Genomic DNA, 22,599 nt, shown 5'->3' with positions numbered 1-22,599 from the left:
CTCTGTCTCTTGTTCTCTTGCTCACTCTCGCACGCAATCTCTTTTTGATGAAAAGTCAGATTTAGGCTTGAAGTCATTCATACTGCTCTGTATAACCTCTTATTTCCTTAATTAAAGAGGCTATTAAGAAGATTTTTCTGAAATATAATTTTAGAGAATAATCTCTTCCTGGCTCTTTTTCTTATTGTGACTCTTGTGAACTTCTACACTCAAAAATGTTTCAGGTCTGTTGAAATCTGCAGACATTAAGAGCATATTTGAAACTGTCAAACGGTGAATGTAACATAATTTCTTTCAGTGTTTGTTTAAGTGCAAACTAAACACCAGTTATTATGTTCATCCATGTAACATCCATTTTAGCCCACAGACACACACGCACACACACACACACACACACACACACACACTTACACTTAGACATCCTCTCTCTCTTTCTTTTTGTCTGTCAGTGATTGAAAAACCAGTGGTCCAACCAGAGCCTGGGTGGATGGAGGTCATTGTTTTGGGGACGGTTGGTTGTGCCTCTGCAGTCTGTCTCCTGTTGGCTGTCATTATCTGTTACAAAGCCATTAAGAGGTAGGCTCCATCCTCATTACGATTCCAGGTTGTGCACAAATAATCGTGCTATTACAATAGGGACTGAATGCCTTCCACAAACTTGCAAAATCACACAAAACATGCAAAGACAATTAAGGAAAACATAAAATTGTATAGAAATACACACTCAGGCACACACACACAGACACACACACACACACACACACACACACACACACACACACACACACACACACACAGAGTTTTAAATAATTAACAAACACAGGCCACATGCTGTTGTTGTAGTATTCCAGAGTTGATGTTACATGACAATGCGTTTCAAAAACTCATCTGAGAAATAATCTTAGCCAAAATAAATTAAGGACATGTCAGACACCACAAAACCATCAGTAGTCTGGGACTTAATATGTCATTTTTCTGCGGGGGCAGTGGAAGTAGTGAAAGACCAACCTTGGAATTCATTATGGCAATTCTCCAGCCCTTCTTTAGCCAGAGGGGAAGGTTCTTTTTAATGCTACACTCGCAAAAATGTGTTGTTAGAGCTGCGTGAGAGACAGAGAGAGAGAGAGAGAGAGAGGGAGAGGGAGGGAGTGAGAGAGAGAGAGAGAGAGAGAGAGAGATGCGCTGTAGCCTCAAACTCCTAACTCAAGTCATTATTTATGAATTAGTCTGCCCAGTCATTCAGCAGCAAGCCAGAAGCATCTTTTATTCCTGCAAACGGGTCGTGTCCTAAAACTGAAACCCAGCTGGAGTTCATTGAATAAAAGTTCTACGTCCTGTCAGCTTTTTCAGAGTGGGAGCCCTGGGAGAACTGGGGGCGCAATGAGACCATGGAATCGGTATCACCATTTAACATATCAGAGGAACAAATGTCTTTCTCTGTGACAGTGGCAGGCACAGGACAAGAGCAGACACAAAATAAAAATATATACTTTTCAGTTTCACCAAATATTCTCATCCTTGTCAGGTCTAATCAGCAGGGTACCAGTTTTTCCTCTCTACATCACCTTCACAGATTTTTACCTGCACTTCAACTGTCATCATCTTAATGTTGCTACAGGCTCTCAGTTATCCATGATTTCAACAACTGTGATGGTCACTTGACTAAATTATACAATCAGTGATTTGTTGAGTTGTGTTTAATGCTTTCAAAACAATGAGCACACCCCACGTGTGTTCACAATGTTTGTGGTTAAACTGAATAGAACATGTGACAGTTGTCTGGCTGCCATTTTTGCTTGATTAGTGGAAATGAATAAATCAACTAAACTTTTGCAGAAGCAAAATAGGATTATTATTTTAAAAAAAGGCCCACAATGACCTCTTGATGTTGAAGGACTGAATTATACACATTAAAAGCAAGTCGAAAAAAAGGCTTTACTCATCAGTCAAGAAAAAAATGAACACTTAACACTTTTAAACGGAGAAACAAGGAATGTTCTAGATTGTCTTGACATTTGTACTCCCCTTCATTCCATTTCGGTTTTCCTTCTCCTTTATACTTGAGAACGTGCTCCTGTCTTCTTTAATAGAGAGAGAGAGAGGAGGGGAGAAATAAACAACACCAGGAAAGCATTGAAAAGCAGTAATTGGACATGAGCTGTGGTCTCTGTGAGTCAATAGAAGTCAGAGGGAGAGGAGTTATATATAGTAATAGAATCTCTGCTTTGTTAGGCACTCCCAATGAGTTAGCCTTTCTAAACCTCAGACCTTCAATGGCACTGGTGCCTGAAGAGGAACTGTTACTGAAACTCGATTCTTAAGCTTCTGCCTTACATAGCTTTCTGATCTATTTGTCTGTGTTAGTTTTCTGTCAATGACAAAGAGTGTTTGGGGGGGAAAAAAGTCACATCACCACAAAAGACATCCTCGATAAGACTGATTGACTGTTACACAGTAGTGTGGTTTGACTGCTGAATTAAAGGCATAAAAGTGTGTATGACTCACAACAGTCAGAGAGCTGTGTGTTAGGTTTTTTTCCATTTTAAACTTTTTTTTTAAACAGATATGTTGCGTAAGAATTTAACAAGCAATGCATTGAAATGTAACCGTTTTACCGGGAAAGAAGGGGGTTAATAGCATCGTATCATCATAAAACACTGTTAGACTGTCTTGCAGTTTCAAGTCTTCTAATGTAAATGCATTAAATGCATTTAAACTGCCATCTATCCAACATATCCTGTCACTAGTTTGCTGTGGTTTTTTGAAGCAGTCGTTCGATTTTGTTAGACATTTAACTTACCTGCTCACTGGTTTGGTCAGGACAGTCGAACACATGTTCAGGTCTCGCAGCTCTCCCCCGAACTTCAAACAGAGATGGGCTCAGTGCTCGAACAGCTTTTAAATGAAATATTCATCAATTCTGTGAAGTGTTGTGTCACCACCTGCCACGTGTCAACTGCACGCCATCTATTATTGAGGAGCCTGGGTGGTAGGGAGACAGAGTGGCACCCAAATGGGCTATTTCCCCATTATAAACAGGCTTCATTACATACAACTCAATACAGAGTGATGGCCAAGATGTCAACATGCAGCCTGGTAAATACAGGAATCATTTTTGTAGCCAGCCATTCAGTTTCTGTTGTCTTTAATTTGTTTACCTCGATTACTTCATTTATAAGGTCCATACACTTTAATAGAATAAAGCAGTGCTGTAAAATGTGTCACACAAACACCACCTTCCCCCCAAGGTCTTTGTTCTGATTTCCTCATAACAGGGGGCTGCTGAGATAGAGATAGATAGATAGATAGATAGATAGATAGATAGATAGATAGATAGATAGATAGATAGATAGATAGATAGATAGATAGATAGAGACAGAGAGACAGAGATAGATAGAAAGGATATCTGATGTACCTTTAGGGACCTCAGTGCAAGCTGCAGTCCCTGTGTACAGTAGTCTGTGGAATAATGCCTTCACTGACTGTATTCAGGGTGATTGTGTGTGTTATGTAAGGCCACAGTGGCCAGTGCATAAGACACACTGCAGTGGAGAAATATAATAACTAGAGAGCCACTTAAAGGAAGACACAGAAAGAGAGAGAGAGAGGGAGAGAAAGAGAGTGAGAGTGAGAGAGAGAGAGAAAGAGAGAGAGGGAGAGAGCGAGAGAGAGAGAGAGACACATGAATAGATTGTTTTGAGTAATGCTGTCTTCCACAAACCAACAAGGGAATAGGAATTATGTGGGTGTCCTTTAATCCGTATATGTACTACTTTTAAGAGTGATAGGAAGAGCATAACAGGACTACAATAGAGAAAAGAAAATGCATCAGTTTGGAAACATTTAGATAATGAGGTTGAAAGCACAAATATTATTGTACTATAAGACTAGCAGTTTATTTTTCAGTGTATATACACTTATTACGAGGCTGGGGATGTTACTTGGGATCATATGAATCATCACATGAATAAGATGTGCTATATGCTGCACAGTTAAACTGAACTGTAGGCTGAAAAATAGATGGAGAGAGTCAGGTTTTTAGACTGAGAAGCTTTGACCCACCATATACAGATAGTAAGAGATCAACATGCAGATAGAAGCCAAATCAAATTTATAGTATGTTTTATTTAGTGAACTTTAATTGTGCTGTGCCCATAATATAAGACATTTTTGAGTATCTTTACTTTGAGTGAAAGAAAAAGGCTGAATAGTTTGAGGTGAGTTAAAGGGAGGCAAAATAGCAGTTTTTGGAGAGTGGGAAACTTGCAAGATCGCTATCCACAGAGACCTGTTTTTTTTGTTCTGCTTCTGAATTTAATCGATGTTAATTAAACTCTAACTACAAATCTTGCTGTGTTGTAAAAAGGCCTTACAATTCAGCGGAGATCCAGATCTGCTCAGGCCTTTACAGTAGCCTCGTGTATCGTGTCAGGCAAGAAAAGCAAGAAAGGAAAAGCATACATAAGCAGGCTTATTGTGTCTCTTCACAGGAAACCATTACGGAAAGAGGAAAACGGCACCAGTCGTGGAGAGTACGCCATGAGCTCTCGTAACAAGAAAACCAAGAATGTTGGCATCAACAATTCTGCGGTGTAGAGTACGGGCAGACTGAAAAGAAGTAACGCGATCGAGGCCATCAGCGGCGTGTGCCATAAAACTGGATCTTCCAGGGTGCAAGAGTAATGGTCATGCATTGTACTCATGCCTCATGTTTAGGCACAGAGGAAAGTTGTTGTTTTTTTTTAACATGTAGGTCCAGATTCCTCTCTGAAGAAAGGAGAAAAGAGAAAGAGAAACCATAGTGCATGAGGGAAGACCGAAACAAGGAAAAGCCATTCTCTGTCAAACTGCAGCATCGCAGCTCTGGGCTTGAACTGTTTCAGTAGCATAGCTCTGAGTTACAGACAAGCTGATGGAGAACTCTCACACACCATGGCTTTGGGTAACCTATAGAACTGAAACGCATGCAAATTGTATTATTACTTTTTTTTTTGAATGCACTATTGTTGTATACAACTGTACTCTGCATTTTTCTTCTTCAGCCATCCTGTTGGTCCATAGCTCAGAGGTCAAAGTAGCTCAGTTGATTTACAGGTTAACGTATTTATTTATTTGTTTTTGCGTTAACATGATGTACAGTAAGACAATGCTTGTCTTGAATTGAGACAGTGTTGTTGAAACATACTATCTTTAATAGGAGTGGCACACACCATGTAGTGAGAGCTTGGGAAAACAGGTGTACAGGTGTCTTACGCGAGCACTCACAGCCATATACCTTACCGTTCTCACATATTTATAACCATTAATGGACTTCTGTCATGTCTCTCCTTCTCAGAAATACTCTTAAGTCTATTTATTTCGTGAATACCTATTTATTAGTTTATTTATGCAACTGAAGATGGAAAAATGTTTTGTACTGTAATATTAGATTAGCCGATTCAGAGAAATGTATTTAATATTTGAAGTATGCACTGCCTGTCGCACAGGGGAAACAGTAAGCTCTTAGTCTGTTCAAAGCTCTGGCAATTTGTCACTAATCTCTAGCTTCTAGATGCCTCTCTGTGTTTTTCCATTTGCGGTTAGAGAGATTTATGTGGTATTGTATGGTTTGTGTACGTATACACTGATAATATAATAAACCCGTGTTCAGATTTTCAAGACAAGCATCTTACTCACGGTTGACTAAGGCTAAATGTGGCCTTTTGATCTGCCAGATTCTGACAAGTGAAAAGAACCGTGGACTTTTACGGATGATATCAAAGATTCAGATGAGATCAAAAGCTAATAGCTCATTTTCTTAGAAAGCTGAGGGGAGAGTTTTTTTTAAAATTCTGCTTTGTGTATTTAATTAGTATCATTTTATTTATTTAACAAGTGTATTCTTTTTTTGTAACACAGGGTAAGATGTCCCCAGCCTCCAGTGTATCATCAGGTATATTATGAATGTTGGTGACATTGCAAATGCTGAGATATTTTGCTCAAGTGTTTGAGAGAGCTGGTTTGGTTTCTGTAGTAGCGATGTTCTCTGTGTACAAATGTCTATCTTTGTTTGCATTATTATTATTATTATTATTATTATTATTATTATTATTATTATTATTATTATTACCATCATCATCATCATTATTATTATTTAATAATTAATAATTATTGTGAATTTACTGTATTATGGTATTATCATACACAGCAAACATTCATAATTCCTTCGGGGGCAAAGTGTTGTATTATATGTACAAAATATGTGGGAAATTGAAATGATGCATGAATGTAAATATTAATATTTTGCCTTCGCGACTGTTAAATCACTTGTAAAGAGTGACTGGACATATGTTTATACCTAGTAAAAACAATAAAAAAGATATCTTATTAATGCTACAAATGAAAATGAAATCTGTCTCTGGACATGTAAATCCAATTCACGGTAACATTTCAGTCTTTCAGATTTAAATGTGTTGCTTGTGTGATGTGGCAGATTAGGCCGCTGGACAGTAGATTTAGTCACGTAACCATCGTAGTTTTATCGTAGTTCTGGCCAGATCCTGCACAGCGCTTTTTTTTTTTTTGACAGATACATCAACTTTTTCTCTCTACTTTCAGACTGTAACTGAATCCTTGCAAAAAATGTGACTCAACGCACAGCACTGATTTTGTCCAGAGGACACGATTCAAATGTGTCAATACGCTTTTAAGGTTCAGGATCTTTGACACAAAACAAGCGAAAGATCTTTGAAAAAAAGTTACTGTTAATCCTTAAGCATTCGCCAAAGAGACGGAGCTGCGCTTACAGTACACCTGCTTTGTTCGTGTGAAGATGACATTGTACGTCTGAAATGTCCCTAATCGCCTGTAGTGAAAACAGTCAAGGCATTTTGTCCACTTCTAAGAAATCTCTGTAGTGTTCCAATCAATGTAGCTGAAATGTACAAGGTTTGATCTCTTGTGAGGATGGAAACGTGTGTGTGTGTGTCTGCGCCCTAGAAACAGATAGTGGAATGTGGATAAATTAGAATGTGAATGAGAGCGGCTGAATGCGCGTCCCTCCATCTCCCCGTTCCTCCCTCTTTAGATGTGCCACTTGAGGCTAATGCTATCTGACACTCCGAGCAATTTAAACATTCATGCATTGTCCGGCCTGCAGAGCCCCGGACGGCACAGCGGCAGACCTGTTGTGACAAGCCTTTGCAGTCTGGCTGGAGCTCCACCGGCTCTGAGCTGGGGAAGCCTGCCTCTCCCTGAGACAGTTCACCCACTGAGTCACCATATAGTCCCTGCACAGAGAGAAAGATATACTGTATGTCTGTGTACAAACGAGATGCAATGGAAATTTTCATTTCCAATTTCAGTGCTGTCAGGATAGTGCTTCTTAAGTGTTCTTAAGTTTGAAATATTACGTGTTCACGGGGCGTTGAGGGGCTGAAGAAAATGTTCTCTCTCGCTGAAGCGATTTAAAATTTGTTTGCTGAAATGGTTGCCGAGTATAAATCCACGATCCAGGCGTTCCTTGGAGCTGTCAGTTAGCACGAGGAAATCCCAGGTAACTGACTGATATGTTACAATACCTACAGTTCATGGAAAAACAATTTTGATAAATCAGTTTTTAATCTCAGTTCACTATCCATTATATAGGGTGCAAAGATAATGAATATATAGACAGAGGCATTAGCGAAGTCCCTTTTAATTTACATGACATGATGTCATCAGATAGATTCATAACACTGCACAAAGCTGCCTGGCATTACAAAACGTTGCCTCACTCTTTTCTTTCAGAGTTATGTATTCACCATAAAGACCTCACCCCCATGGTAGTTAGCATAGTGGCAGAACTGGCACAGCTGTAATATAGAGAGAAAAGCATGATTGTATTTTTATTCGTTGAAGCATACAGGTAGTGGCCCCTAACATACAGGTTTCACACAAGGCTGAGTCTTCTCTGCCAATGGTTTAAACATAGTGCTTTGTAACCTTCTGTAAACTCTGCTGAAGACCACATAACAGCTTAAATAATGGTGAAAACAACCCAACAATAGCTCCAGAACAACAGTGTGAGGCAACCTTTTCTTGTGCCAGGTTGAAGGTTGAAGACGACCTTCACAGACCTTAAAGACACAGGCTTCCTCTCACCCTCTCCCTGTGGCCTGCTCTCCCTCTGTGAGAGCTCTGGTCAGCTTTAATTACATATCTCCAGCTGTCTACTCCTCAGGTCATCTTTCCTGACACACGCTCACACACACACACACACACACACACACACACACACACACACAAACATGCTGAGGATGGAGGGACTGGGGTGGAGGAGTGCGGGTACCTGAGAGACACTGATTATATAAGCAGCTTTTAATGAGAGGGATATTTGAAAGGGCTTGGAGTTCAAACGACCGTGGCAGGCATCTGGCAGATGCCGCTTCTGAGCAAGGGGGAGTTGATTACACACAAGCACATGCAGACATAGACCCAAAACACACACACACAGACACACACACACGCACAAGCACACGCGCACACACACACACACACACGCACACACACACACACACACATGAACACACACTCAGGCTCACTCACACACAAAACACAGGCACAAACTGCAGGAAAGTGTCTCCTTTGATGAGCTGAGCTCAGAGGTCGATGGGAAGGGTGCTTCGTTCTCTGATTTGCTTAGGGGGTTGCCACGGACGCAGGGATGGTGACAAAACTTTGAGTGCGTGTGTGTGGGTGGGTGTGTATGTGTGTGTTTGTGTGTCTGTTTGTGCTACAACTATCTCAATTTGTCTGTGCTATTTGTTTCTCAGAGCAGCATTAATTATATAGTTCTGCTAGAATGAATGCACAGCACACATTGTATTTTAACAGATAAGAGACCTGTTTAAGCATTCCTCTGGTATTTCTGTTCAAGTTTTAACCTCAGTGATTACAGTGGCCAAAATAAAAAAAAAAAAAATCAGATTTATAATGAATCTTTTGCAAGTATCATATGGATTAATTCTAGGTACACTTCAGGTAACTTCAAACCACTGAAAAAAATAAGGACTCCATGTCTTGCCAATATTTCGTTCCCAAATCATATCAGAGTTATCAAAAATATTATATCTAAATGTCATATTCTCTACTGTGGCATTATGAAGAACAACTAGAAACTTAACTCGGTTGATTAAAACTTGGTGTTTCAATACTCCCACTGTTCTGTTCTCTAAAAAGCAAAGGACAGATGAAAAGACAAGCATTTCAGAGTAGGGTGACTTTGCATGTCTGTAATTCAATGAGACATTGGGAGCTCACTTCATCAGCTGAGCCTCCATTAAGGGGGCAGGTGTAATTGTGTTTGGGGCATTTCTGAGAAGGCGCACCTGATTAATGAGCCAATTTAGTCTCTCCACTCTCCCCCCTCTCTGAGGTTTGTTTACCTTCACTGTCTGACTGACAGATCTTACTGAGATACACTGCAGCCTCAGCTCAGCTTCTGTAATCTGATGGATCTATGTTGGTTGGAGCGAGAGAGAGAGAGAGAGAGAGAGAGAGAGAGGACAAAGGCAGGGAGGAAGGGAGGGTTGATACTGGAAGTCCCAAGCCAGATTGGATTTACTTTAAACATGCCATTAGTGAAGATATCTACCCACAGATACTTTGAGGAGCATACAGGAAACAGAAAAGTCTCTCTTGCTGCTAACATGACTATGAGGTTAGCTATTGATTTTTATCTTTGGTGTTTAAACTACTTTGAGCCTTTTTTTTTCATTTCACAGTGATGTATTTTTTTTATCTGTCCATGTAACATAATCACAAAATAGTATGAAGCACAAAACACAAAGACGTTAAAGAAAACCACTGCACATACTTTATTTTTTTGTGCTTGAAATGAATAAACATGTTCTATAATAAATATAATATAATTAGTCCTCCAGAAAAATGGATCTTGTTGATAATATTTGTCAGTATAAGCACACTCTCATTCTAAGATGATCATTTTTAATATTGCACACCAATAAGTATTTACATTCCACATGTTATTCTATATATCTGTATAGTCTTTAATAACAACTGCAATTTCTCTCCATCTTCACTCATTCTCTGTCTTCTTCTCTCTCTCTCTCTCTCTCTCTCTCTGTCTCACACACACACACACAGACACACACACACACAACAGACACACAGAAACACACGCACACACACGCACACACACACACGCACACACACACACACACACACACACACACACACACACAAACACACAGTCTTAATTTAGGCAACCACAAGGTAATGCTCCCATCAGATACCTGGCCTCATGAAACAGACATCTCACACTGACATGTGGACAAATGTCAATATTTGCCATATTTTGGGGGTAATGACAATGTTTGACATGGTTGCATTGCCATACTTGTTTCAGTTACTTAATGCATTCAGGTAGCGTCCACTATTTCTCCTTTGTCGTGTTCTTACAGAAACTTAGCATTTTGCTCAGAAATGCTACATACAATATCATATGGGAAAGTTCATGGTGAGGTTTAGGCTCAGGGTTAGGGTTAGGTCATGTCACTTTGTAACTTTTCACATGACCACTTTCACCTCAACTTTTCAAAGAATCACGAAGCAGTCGGGGTATGGCTTTCATGCTGAATATTGAAATTTTTCCAAACATCTATATTTGATGCCTTTTCAAGAGATGACTTTGCCACTGGAAGCCCTCTAGGCTTTCCTGACAACCTTCCTCTTTGTCTACACCCCCTCGATGACAGTCACTGAGTTTTGTATCCTTAATAACCTAATACCAACACGGGTACATTTTAACTTCTGTTTAAGATAGAGGCTATTATAGAGAGATGTTTACTGATGTCACTTATATTTTTATACATTTCATTGGATGGAGACCTGTCTCCAGTGTCTCTTGTGAAGTCATAAGATGAGAATTCTTTTTGTGTTTGCCTAAAAAAACCTGATGCTGTTTGGAGCTTCGAACTGATACATGCAAGGCAACCACTGTAGAGCTGGTTACATGGGGTAGAACTGGGAGGCAGCCTCTGAGGACTGGATCTCCACCTGGGCCATTTTAAACTGGGTGCACTGGAGCCACTTGCGGAGGGCAAACGGGAGAGGATTGGAACCAGAACCCTGCAGAGATTGGTGGTTCACCCGGTTCTGGATGGCCTGGAGCCTCAGCTGTAGACCAGCTGATAGGTGCTGTAATGGAAGTGAAACAAAAGATTCTTACAGTCATAAAACAGACAACTGGTGTATCATTTTGGATGATCATACACTTTAGCTGACAATGTCTCATTGTTCAAGGCTGTGGTCTACAATAGTGTCTCACAATGCTACAAATGTTTACTTTTAAGCCAAACACTGATGCAAATGTCTCTACCCAACTCGCCCTTAATTGATCCTTTTTAGATTAATTGAATCTGGCGTTTTTGCAATGGGATGCAGTAAAAACGCTGAGGAGAGTATGGGCAAAGAGAATGAATTAGGTAATATTGGTCTAGAGAATGAGGTAATGCCAATGTTATGGTTTGGTTCATATAAAAATAGTGTATAAAGTAAAGGCTAAAATCCAAAATGTAAAGGGTAAATAACCTTCACTTCAGCTGTAAAAAAATGGTGTAAGTTAACTGAGTTTTGAGTGGTAGGCTATTCTAGAAAGATTCAGCAAGAAAGAACCACAAGTACTTTTACAATTTGCAATATAAAAAAAAAAATGAAAGCAAGAGTGCTTACATTTAAGTTGGACTGGATCATTGGCAGCCACATGGGAATCAGCTAAACAGAAGAGAGGATGTTACTAATTAACATGGGTCATGAAATAACATAACAGGTACAAACACAAGTGTACCAAAAATGACAACACATGTTGAATTTGAGATGCTAATAACCTTCACGTGGAGAGAAAAGCACTTCTGTGGTTGACTGACCTTAACAAAAATGGTTGAGTTGCATTCTTGTAAGGCCTCCATCAAGCTGATCACATGCAGGCAGACCATCTCTACCATCTGGAGAAAACAAGGACAAAGAGGAAGAAGAAGAAGAAGAAGAAGAAGAAGAAGAAGAGGAAAAAAGTTTCAGTGTTTGCATTTTTCTTCCTGATGAGAACTACTCAGTAAGTTATTGTCATTGCTGGTATATTGAATTTGCAATGGATGTACACTATTCAGCTGCAGTGACAATCAATTCAAATATGATTAAGCCCTGTCTCTTCCATTACATGAATCTAGAATAACTGAATCAAAAGTCAGTTGTGTTCTAGGGTTACACACACAACCACCCACACACTTACACACCCACACACTTACACACACAAAGCAAAGCAAAACAAAACAAAACAAAACAAAACAAAACAAAACAAAACAAAACAAAACAAAACAAAACAAAACAAAACAAAACACAAAACAGCTCAGTGACTAGTTTTCATCATTCGAAAAAATGGGCTCCGGGTTGGTTAATCACTTGATCATTGGTTATTTAACAACCACAAAATAGCAAAATCAATCCACTTTGCTATGTGTGTAAACTGCTTATTCAGAATGTGGACGTAACCATTATAAGACATAGAAAACAAAATGTGGGACATTGTAAATGCGGCTAGAGTATCAATTGTACTGGCTGTTTTACAAGACCTCGTAAGACCCAGTAAGACTTGACAATCCTTCTTAAGACTTCTCTCACCACTTTATTGTGAGCCATGAGTTGCAGGATGCTAGGTGTGACCCGGCTCCAGAACTCCAGGCCCGTGAGAATGGCAACGGAGGAGAACTCGTTCTGATTCTGGTTCTGACCAGATGGTGCTGCTGCGGCCTGCTCACAGTAAATGGTCCACAACTGGGCAAACATGAAGGCATGGAACAGGGAACACATGTGTAACACTGATGTCTGAAAAGAGTGACAGAGAGAGTAAGAGAGACAGACAGACAGACAGACAGAAAGATAGAGCAAGAGAGACAAAGCGAGAGAGGGATGAGGAATTAATGCCACTTCAGATGTTCTTTCCTAAAGGTTTCCAAAACTGATAAGTTAGAAATTATTAATAACAAGGTTTCCAAACTGGAAGACTGCCAAAAATATGAACTCAAAGAGTATCCATACCCAAGGTCTTCAGTATTTAACTGATCTGTCGAAATGTTTTAAGCTCTGTCAAACTATATTTCATTTTAAATTGCCTGTCTGTTACTCTCTCACATGCCACCGGATCACTTTATCCATTATAGTATCCCTACTTAATGTGGTTCAACCAATCGAGCTCTCCTGCAGTACCTTAGATTGTTCTGGAAAGCCAATAAGGATCACGATGAGGTGGTCAGCGATGTGTGAGCCTGCATCTAGTGGAATGGGCATACAGGACGTGGAGCCCTGATGCAAAGCACAGTGGGTAAGAGATCCAAGCAGAAGCCAAGAGAGCTGACGAATATGAGACACACACTCGATGAACTCTTTAGGCCTGGGAAAGAGCAGAGAGAGAGAGAGAGAGAGAGAGAGAGAGAGAAAAAGTTCACTCCAGATTAAGACTGACTAATTCTACATGCTGTACCATATCAACAATACATTTCTGCAATCAGTGATGCCACAGTGCCACAGATACTCATTCGTTTAAATGGATAATGTCTGCTCATTTGTTCATTTATCCATTAACTCACTACTCATTTAAAGTGGATAACATTTATCAGGGAGAGTGGAGCTGTTGACGGAGTGGATGGATTCTGTAATCCTTCTTTTGTGTTTTATAACACCATAAAAACAAAAATCATTCAGGAGTAGAAAATGTATAATGTCCCTCTGTCCGTCTGCTTATTATGTTCAAGTTTATCATTCGCGGAGGCAGCATCTTTTACCCTTGTTGCATAGCGGAAGGAGGGTGGTAGAGCCATGGCAGGTAGCGGATCACAGCTTTGTTGTCACGGTGATTGCCTTTGCTGATCTCCATGGCGGCTACCTGGGCCAGGCCCACCTTCAGATTCCCACCAAAAGTGTCCTCATGCAGGGGTTGACAGCATGCCTTCATATGGCTCTGGGAAGGGAAAGTATGGAGGGAAGTGTGAACCATACAAAGTGACAAGTCAGAAATATTTTGAATTTGGTTTCTTTTTTCCATTTCACAAAGAAAATATTTGGTGACAGTGGTATATAACTTAAGTGTTAATGGTGTTTTAAAGACCTTGAAAGTTTGAAAGTTATACTATAACAGACACCTGAGATCCTACGACGTGGTGGAAATAGAGACATTCTGATTCATCACTCAGAAGAGCGTTCACCCTTTCATTTTATTTTAGTCCAGTTGATTTACCAGACATCTTACTGCATTCAAAGAAGTGATTCATTTATATGCCATTTATAATTCATTTAGCAAACACTCCTATCTACTGTCTATCAAGAAACCTCAGCAACAATGTGAGGACTGAGTGCCTTGTTCGAAGGCAGTTTAGTAAATGAGTTGTGAGTGTTTAAATTTAATGCATAGTTAGTCATTTCCTTAATGCTGAGGAACCAAAAACGTAGCCCTCTGGTAAACAGGCAGCCTTCCTTATATGGAACTCTGGTTTGAGGTTAAACTAAAGAGGATCTGACAAATTTACAGGCATTGAGAGTAACCGTACCTTCAATTTGGTTAGAGTGTGCATATCTGCAATGAAGTCCAACAACTCACTAAGATACTGCCTTAAACACTCCATGGCTGCTGTAGTGCACTGAGAAGAGAAGAGAAGAGAAAAGAGAAGAGAAGAGAAGAGAAGAGAAGAGAAGAGAAGAGAAGAGAAGAGAAGAGAAGAGAAGAGAAGAGAAGACTTCAATTATCAGTGATTAATAATTACATTATGGATTTTAGGAAAGTTAAAAAAATGACATAACACTCACCCCTGGCAGAGATGAGATCATGTGCTTTTGGAGAATGGTGGACTCCGCTAGCCTTGTGCCAATGTCAGCACATACAAACTGTCAACGGGCAGGAAAAAAAGAGCAAAACAAGGGTTTGGTGGCAGCTCTTGTAGATTTTCATTTATATTTCAGTAAAGAATGCACAACTCTTCTCAAATGAACAAACTGACAAATACTCTTGATAAAAACGATTGAATATTCATTTGTTCATGCTGACATTAACAAAATAAATGAGAGGTAAGTGGATGGTAAAGCACTCATTTTGATAAGATACCAGAGTGAGGTTAAGGTCCCCTAAAAATGTCTCCAGCAGATAGCAATACAGTGGGTGTTCATCTATTACTTTATACATTCTTCTAACTTCAAAATTTGACGACCATTTTACCTGGACCAGCAGTAACAGGTTGGTATCAGGGATGGGAGATTTGAACTTCAGTGCCTGTAGAAGCTCCAGGACCACAATACGAGACATATAAAACTTGTCTCTTTCCTACAGGTATCGACAGAAAAATCAGAATGAGCAGAGGTCCAGTAGTGTTATCCCAGTTTACCAGTTTTATATGGTAACATAGTTTGGGCTTTGCACCTGAAAATGTACATTCTATGGATGTGAAAGATTTGAAATATGTCATTCAAAGGCTGGTATGTCTGAAGATGCAAACAACTCTTTAATGCCAGTGAATTTATTTTCCAATTACTTGATGTTGGTATATTTCTGCAGTGTGTCTGTAGTACTAATCTGGGCTTGATCTGCACTGGTGTGTCGATCTGTCCTCTAAAAATATCCGCTTCGTATTGTTCATTTCTCTCCCGCCTCTCTCCTCCTCTGTCTCAGTAAAATATTGTCTCTTCCCATTTGAAGCAGAGCACCAGCAGATTAGAATGGCAGCCAGCCCAGTTCTGCTTCCCAAGTCCCTGTGTCCCAGGCCGGATAAATGCCACGGCATCATCTCTCTCTCTGTCTCTCCCTCTCTCTCTCTCTGTCTCTCCCTCTCTCTGTCTCTCCCTCTCTCTCTCTCTCCCTCTCTCTCTCCCTCTCTCTCTCTCTCTGTCTCTCCCTCTCTCTCTCTCTCTCTCTCTCTCTCACTCAGCAACAAAGCCTTTGTCCCGCGTCTTTGTGTCAGCAGGTTTTTTTTTTTGTTCCAGCGGAGGACTGCTCAACTGTAATCACTGTTTAGGTTTTCACATTTGCAGAGGTCGTGCACGGACTCAGTTTTTTTTTTTTTTGAAAGCCCTCCTTGTGACCGGTCCCAAAATAACAAACTTCACTCTGAAATGCACCTCGTTGTCAAAAGTGAAATCCCCAAACTCCACTGCGTGCCCCTGTCTCTCTTAATGCATTTGTGCAAGATACATCATGAAATGTGCAAGTCTTACAGATGACAAAACCATTGTTCCCTGATACTTCAAACGCTGAGGCCTTGTCCTCAATCCACCTATCTTAACTCCATGGCTATCAACACTTTTTTCCACTGAACTGAACCTACAATTCATTTTGTGCTGTTTCTGTGAACTACTGTGAGACTGCAAATATTTAATGCATGAATACAAATGTATGTTTTAAACATTAATATTCATATTGAACACATAAATGTAATACGTATTTATATTCACATTTATTAATTTAACAGACACTCAGACAGAGTGACATAAGGTTAAACATGCAATTTACATGAGGCTACTTCACCAATGTAAGTGTAGTTTAAAGCTTCCAGAGTTCTGAGCTGTTGGGCCAAAAATTTCCCAAATTTCTTATATTCTATATATATATATATATATATATATATGTGTGTGTGTGTGTGTATGTTGTTATATATGAGCATTTATGGATCGATACCAGCCTAGTGACAGTGAGATGTGATAGAAGGGGTTTGACATATTTATGACACAAGATAATTAGCAAGTCCAATTACTTAACCTTTGAAAAATGGAGTCTATTCAGTTCAGGGAGACAAATGGTGTTGAAGAAATCAATAACACGGAGAACATAAAACACATGTTGCTGACACACGGGGAAGCTACGGGAATCCATCTGAATGAGAAACCAGCCACATGCAGGAGAATTCACGGCGGAGTCTCCGCTTACATAAGAACGACACTCTCGAACACGCCGTTGCGCCTGCACCAACCAACCAGCGTTCCAAAAATATGAAAATCAATACGGGCAAACAGAGTGCTTCGTCAAATGATAGGATGACAAGATTGAGAAAGACAGAGATAGAGTGAGAGCCCATATTTCACATGGGGGGGAGGGGGGTGAAGAAAAGTGGAGAATGAGAGTGATATTCACCTAGCTGAGAAAAAGCAATAAATGAAATGTTTGCTCTACGATAAGCTGGGGTGAGGAAAATCGCTTGGGTTGAATACTGAACAAGCTGAAGCCTGTGATAAAAGATACATGCTAATATTGCTGAGTGAGGACAAAGGGATTTATTCTTATGAGGCTGGAATAAGGAACAGATACATAGATATTCATCCAAGGACATGAAACCATAGTTTATTCAGCATCAGTCACTGCACGCTTTGATCTGGCTTCTCGTATTATGTTATACGATTTTACACTATTCTGAATACCAGCAATGCAATTTAATGTCTCCACACTGTTGGGTTAAATATCTGTGGACCTCTTTCAAAGTTTGTCATGATCTATGGACCTTATCAAAGTCAACCAAAGCCTTTTGGAATAAATGTATCAAATGTTCTCTATCCTTTTGCCTTTTAAAAAAAGAAAAAATCACTAAGATTTTCACTCTCTTGTAGGCACTGTGTTACTATTTTTAGACTGAATAGAGCAGCCTTGATACAAATTGTGCTTAGCTGATTAACTGATACAGCACGGTCTTGCTGAGTAGGTCTATTAGATTGAATGTGAGTACTCACCTTGCTGAAGGTTTTGTAACACAGGCCACAGAGCTCCACGAGGTAAGACAGACTGAAGACTCCGTACTGGATGACAAAACTCAGCAGTTTAGAGAAAGGTTCCAGCAGACTCTACCAGAGAGATGATCAAAGGGAATCAGCCGAAAGGGTTTTTTGCACGCAGTGGATTTCAGCAGAGGTCTTCATTAGGGAGCATTCAACGTGTAATTTAACAGTTCACAATTTCACAGGCAAGAACATCTCATATTGACTTCTAACTCTGCTATGCAGGCATGCCAGTGTTTCCTGACTGAGAAAAAGCTTACTCTTGTTGCGTTCGTGGTGGGAATTTTCAGCAGGCAAATGATGATCCGCAAACTGGAGTCCAGCGGGCACTGTGTGGGATGATTTAAAGAAAATAATTTTCACTTGTCCAAGAGCGAGTGCCGACTGAGATTTCACATTCAGCGCTAAAAGCTATTTCACACACACCACAGAAACTCATATTTAAGGCGTCCACTGTCGGTGTACCCAAGAGTGTTGAGGTGATGTGGATCAGACATTTATGACTGTCATACTACAAAAACATTTTTTATATCCACTCAGCATTCAAATGAATTAAAAGTCCAATATTTTTTTATTGAACTGACATTGTGTAACTAATTTGACCAATAATTAATGTTATACACACAAATGTGGAATTCCAAACCACTTACAGTTTTGGAAGAAAAAAAGGACCTAGTCAATATAATTGAATTTGCTGAATGATCACAGTTGGAGGAGTGAATAATTTATGTTAAAATTGTGTATACATCTTTATTGAGAGTTGTGTGCAAATAAGTTATCCATACCTTGAGGGGCAGAACAGAGGGTAGTTTGGTGAGGAAGGTTTGGAATTGGTTACAGATGGTTGTCCAGAGGTTACTGGGGGAGTCCATGGGAAGAGCTTCCATAAAGCTGGCTATGTTTTCCAGACAGTGTAGCATTGTGCTCCCTGCTGGTAATTGCCTCTTATTGTTTAAACCCTAAAGAATCAGACATTTTCGGGTGGGTAAAAATTACTATAATAACGGTGTATTGGACGTTAATAAATAATATTCATCACTTTTCATCAATATCTTTTAAAGTAATGTTGAATATTACAGAGACAGATTTTTAAAAAGATCTAATAATCCTGCAGGTGATAAATATAAACTGATAACACACAAACATATATTAATGACAATTAAGAAGCACTTTGCTAATAGCAGCCCACAAGAAAATACATTAAAAGCCTTCTTTGAAGTCAGTAACAATAACTACACACCCTGTGGTGTTTTTTGTTGTTGTTGTTGGTGTTGCTATAGTTGGAAAATATTCCATTCCTGCATTTCCATTCTTGTACTTCTTAACTTTTGTTAAAATAGAGGTCTACCATAAGTAGTGTGAATGGAAGCAGAGCATCATGACTATAAAATCCTGCACAGATATTAATTCTTCTGGCAAGTTCAAACTATCCATGAAAAGACCGCTCTCTCTACCTAAACTAGAGTGCCATCTGCTGGCAGACACAACGTGACAACTGTATTTTTGGTAATCAAGTCGCAACCAAATGTCACTTAACTGCTAAAAAGGAGCACTGAACTTTTGATTCTGTCTGATGAAGCTTTTTTCAACAGATTAACACATTAGTATCTGATTTTCTACATTTTCAGGACCCACCTCTAAAAGTTGACTTAATGCAGCCACTGAACTAAGTTCATTGAAATCAATTAGAGAAGTGGCCAGAGTGCGCAGAAAACTTCCATCTGAAAAAGCAGATATATTTTAAAAATGAAGTTAGTAGAGCATGTTTCGTTCAATAAGCATGCATGTCTGTGGGTGTGTGTGTTTGTGTGTGCGTGCGCACATGTGCGTGTGAGTGTGTATGCATGTGTGTGTGCGTGTGTGTGTTTGTGTGTGTGTCTGTGTGCGTGCAAGCGAGACCTTTGATGTTGCTCTGGAACAGTTGTGGTAGGATGCCGTTTGGAGCAAGCTGGTGGAGAACACAGCGCAGAAATTGTTTGGCAACTCCAGCAGCATTTCCAGGAATAAGCATACTACAGAGAACAACAGAGAGCCTCGTATCACAAAAACAATGAAAAGGTTTCGTCATATCTTAGTGGGTACACTCTATTGACTTTCAGTGGCACTTTCATTTTACCGAAACAGAAGGTTTATAACGGAACTCTAACACTAATTACAACCATATAAATCTTTTGGCACTTTCTGTTTTTATGACAACATCTTTTTTTGTGTGTGTGGCTTTTCCCAAATGGGAACCGATCATAGCAGGAACTTATTCTCATGGGATATTTGACTCACAAGAATATGATGCACTCCACACGCGCACACACACACACACACACAAAAGACCAAACACAAAACAGAAAACGCACCGCATATTAATAAATAACCCACCTCTCAGCTTGACCTGAATAACTGGCACTGGAGGCCAACCTGCAAACAAAAGAAAACAAGATAGTGTCTTTTTAACTGTCATGTTTGCCCATGAACAGATAACTAATCAGTCATTTAAATGTGTTTATTGTGTTTACTCATAATAATAACACAATATCAGCAGACATACAGATCCGTTTATGACTAACAGACATTGTTTTTTTTTTTTTATCAGTACATGTGAAATTCATATTTCAACTGCAGGTTTAAGAGTGGAATAAAGATGTCATACCTTCCCACAGACTGCATAATGTCAAGGAGCAGAGGAGCAGCCAGGTCTGGGCTCAGATGGATGAACATGGAAAGGACAACTACAGCTAGAGCCAGAGTCTCCTCATCATACTCCTCTAATACTGCCCCACAGTCACGACACCTGGAGAGCAACACACGCAGGAGAAACATCAACACACACTCACTAACACCTGGCTATACACACACACACACACACACACGCACACACATTCACACTTACAGACGCTGACAGACATTGACAGCCTACCTGTCAGCCATGGTAGTAGGCTGCTCATCACTGAAGTCCTCAGGGGCAGGGACATACATACTGACTGTACTGGGAGCTGAGAGCAGACTTGTCTTAGTGGGACCTAATGGAGAACAAAATAAACCTTGGCAGCAAGGTCCGAACCAAAAATGTTATCTCTTATTCTAAAAACAGACTAAAAATCAACAGCAACGCTGTCTTTGTAACTTTGATTGATTTCTTTAACAACCCTCCAGGATTTTGTTTTGCATGTTTAAATTAAGAAAAACTCAGCCTCTTGAATGATTTCCAAAGCTGATGGTCTATTTTGGACCTATATTTACTCTTGGCTTGGTTTATTGTAATGTTCAGTGTTTTCTGAAGCTATTTCATTCTTTTGTATGTCATGGTGTTTGAACTCCATTCTCTTCTCCTTCCATTTCTTTTCAAAATTTTTGGAATGTTGTTTAACACTAGCAAAGCCATTTACTCTTGAGTAAGATATTTTATGCAATCTGTCACTTGCTTAGAAGTCATTTGTGAAATACTCATATGTGTGTCCAGTGTGTGTGTCTGCCAACCGTATGTCAGCAACCATATGTTAGCAACAAATATAGAGGACATAAATTGTCACCTCTGAGGAATTCTGAGTATTATCACCTCCTACATATACTCCTTCACACATCACATATGTTACCACAGTCTGTGATTACAGGAAATGTATGAATGTGTATATAGTGCATAGATAGATGATACTATAAACGAGTCTGCAGAGTTTATTTTGCAGGATAATATTATGAATATCATGAATATGTATGTAGTGTATTAAGCTACTGTAGCCCACTGGGACTGACTGATTGACAGCCCAGTTCCCAGTTGCTGACGATGTGTTTTGATTGGCTAACCTGTTTCCCAGGTACTAATGCTGTGTTTTGATTGGCCAACCTGTTTCCCAGTTGCTGATGTTGTGTGGAGCGCTGGACTGATGTTCTAGCTGCCTCTTCATCAGCTGACTCATTGTCACTGCTCCCAGTGAACCTCGTTTAGCCTGCCTGTATTGAGCTGTGTGGCACATACACACATGCAAAAAACAAATAAACACACAGAACAGGAAAATCAGTTATGAACTATACACTATTGCTATTAGCGCCATACACTTGTTATTCCAATCGCACATTCAAAATCAAATAAAACTCAAATCTTGACCATCATTTGGTATCAGCATGTATTTCCAGCATTTTTCTTTGAATTTACAACAACAGGATTTACACACAGGAGCAGGGGAGTGATATAACCATTTATCAGCGACGCCTGGACAAAAAGTTCCATTGATTTAAAAAGAACATGTCTGTCCCATACTTGAAACAGAGGATCGATTGCTGGTTTCGGGGACAGCAGCTTCAAGGGCGGGAGCCGAAGCGGATTCCCGTGGTTTTTCCAGTGTGGATAAGACTTTGGGATCTGAAAGAGAGAACAGGGAGTGATGGCAAATGTTTCAGTGGTCCTGACTGATCAGTGATCCTGAAGTGACTAATTTCTGAACAAATTGTTACATATTGAATGATATAAGGCTTTGTGAGGAAATAGGTGAAGCACTCACTGGGCTGTATGACGCATTATGACACATGGCACATCTCATTATATGACACATGACACAGTACCAAACTCAAACAGAAACCTTTTGTCTGTAATGTTCTATATGCTCAATATGTGTGTGCCCTGGATCTTTAGGTAATTCTCATCCCACACGTTACTGTGGCTGTTAAATAAGCGTGATATCTGTTTTTATGTATGGAATAATAGCACAATCTGTATTGCATTGTTTGTAGTTCTGCAGGTAAAAATGATATCACAACCAGCATGTCATTTTATACAGAGCACGAATCCATGTTCAGACGATTTGGTTTGCAATGTGTATTATACCATAA

At 39.7% G+C, this 22,599-nt stretch overlaps 2 protein-coding genes across 2 annotated transcripts in view; one reads left to right on the top strand and one right to left on the bottom strand.

The window, feature by feature from the left end:
* LOC115826757 (proline-rich membrane anchor 1-like) overlaps window positions 1–4,596 on the top strand; it is a 9,862-nt gene extending 5,266 nt beyond the window's left edge. The window contains exons 3-4 of the mRNA XM_030790648.1: window positions 450–576; window positions 4,491–4,596. Coding sequence (XP_030646508.1) covers window positions 450–576; window positions 4,491–4,596 — 233 coding nt within the window. The remainder of the gene's footprint in view (window positions 1–449; window positions 577–4,490) is intronic.
* A 6,393-nt stretch (window positions 4,597–10,989) lies between these two features.
* The window catches only part of unc79 (unc-79 homolog, NALCN channel complex subunit), a 46,794-nt gene continuing 35,184 nt past the window's right edge, over window positions 10,990–22,599 (bottom strand). The window contains exons 32-50 of the mRNA XM_030789287.1: window positions 22,031–22,132; window positions 21,617–21,733; window positions 20,693–20,795; window positions 20,426–20,566; window positions 20,155–20,193; window positions 19,681–19,793; window positions 19,417–19,502; window positions 18,567–18,740; window positions 18,042–18,110; window positions 17,737–17,847; window positions 15,242–15,346; window positions 14,836–14,913; window positions 14,580–14,669; window positions 13,818–13,993; window positions 13,243–13,426; window positions 12,658–12,861; window positions 11,907–11,984; window positions 11,713–11,754; window positions 10,990–11,178 (exon numbers count right to left, since the gene is read on the bottom strand). Coding sequence (XP_030645147.1) covers window positions 10,990–11,178; window positions 11,713–11,754; window positions 11,907–11,984; window positions 12,658–12,861; window positions 13,243–13,426; window positions 13,818–13,993; window positions 14,580–14,669; window positions 14,836–14,913; window positions 15,242–15,346; window positions 17,737–17,847; window positions 18,042–18,110; window positions 18,567–18,740; window positions 19,417–19,502; window positions 19,681–19,793; window positions 20,155–20,193; window positions 20,426–20,566; window positions 20,693–20,795; window positions 21,617–21,733; window positions 22,031–22,132 — 2,201 coding nt within the window. The remainder of the gene's footprint in view (window positions 11,179–11,712; window positions 11,755–11,906; window positions 11,985–12,657; window positions 12,862–13,242; window positions 13,427–13,817; window positions 13,994–14,579; window positions 14,670–14,835; window positions 14,914–15,241; window positions 15,347–17,736; window positions 17,848–18,041; window positions 18,111–18,566; window positions 18,741–19,416; window positions 19,503–19,680; window positions 19,794–20,154; window positions 20,194–20,425; window positions 20,567–20,692; window positions 20,796–21,616; window positions 21,734–22,030; window positions 22,133–22,599) is intronic.

This window comes from Chanos chanos, chromosome 1, assembly GCF_902362185.1.
Source record: "Chanos chanos chromosome 1, fChaCha1.1, whole genome shotgun sequence".
NCBI classification, from domain to species: domain Eukaryota; kingdom Metazoa; phylum Chordata; class Actinopteri; order Gonorynchiformes; family Chanidae; genus Chanos; species Chanos chanos.
This window is presented reverse-complemented; position numbering and strand designations above follow the sequence as displayed.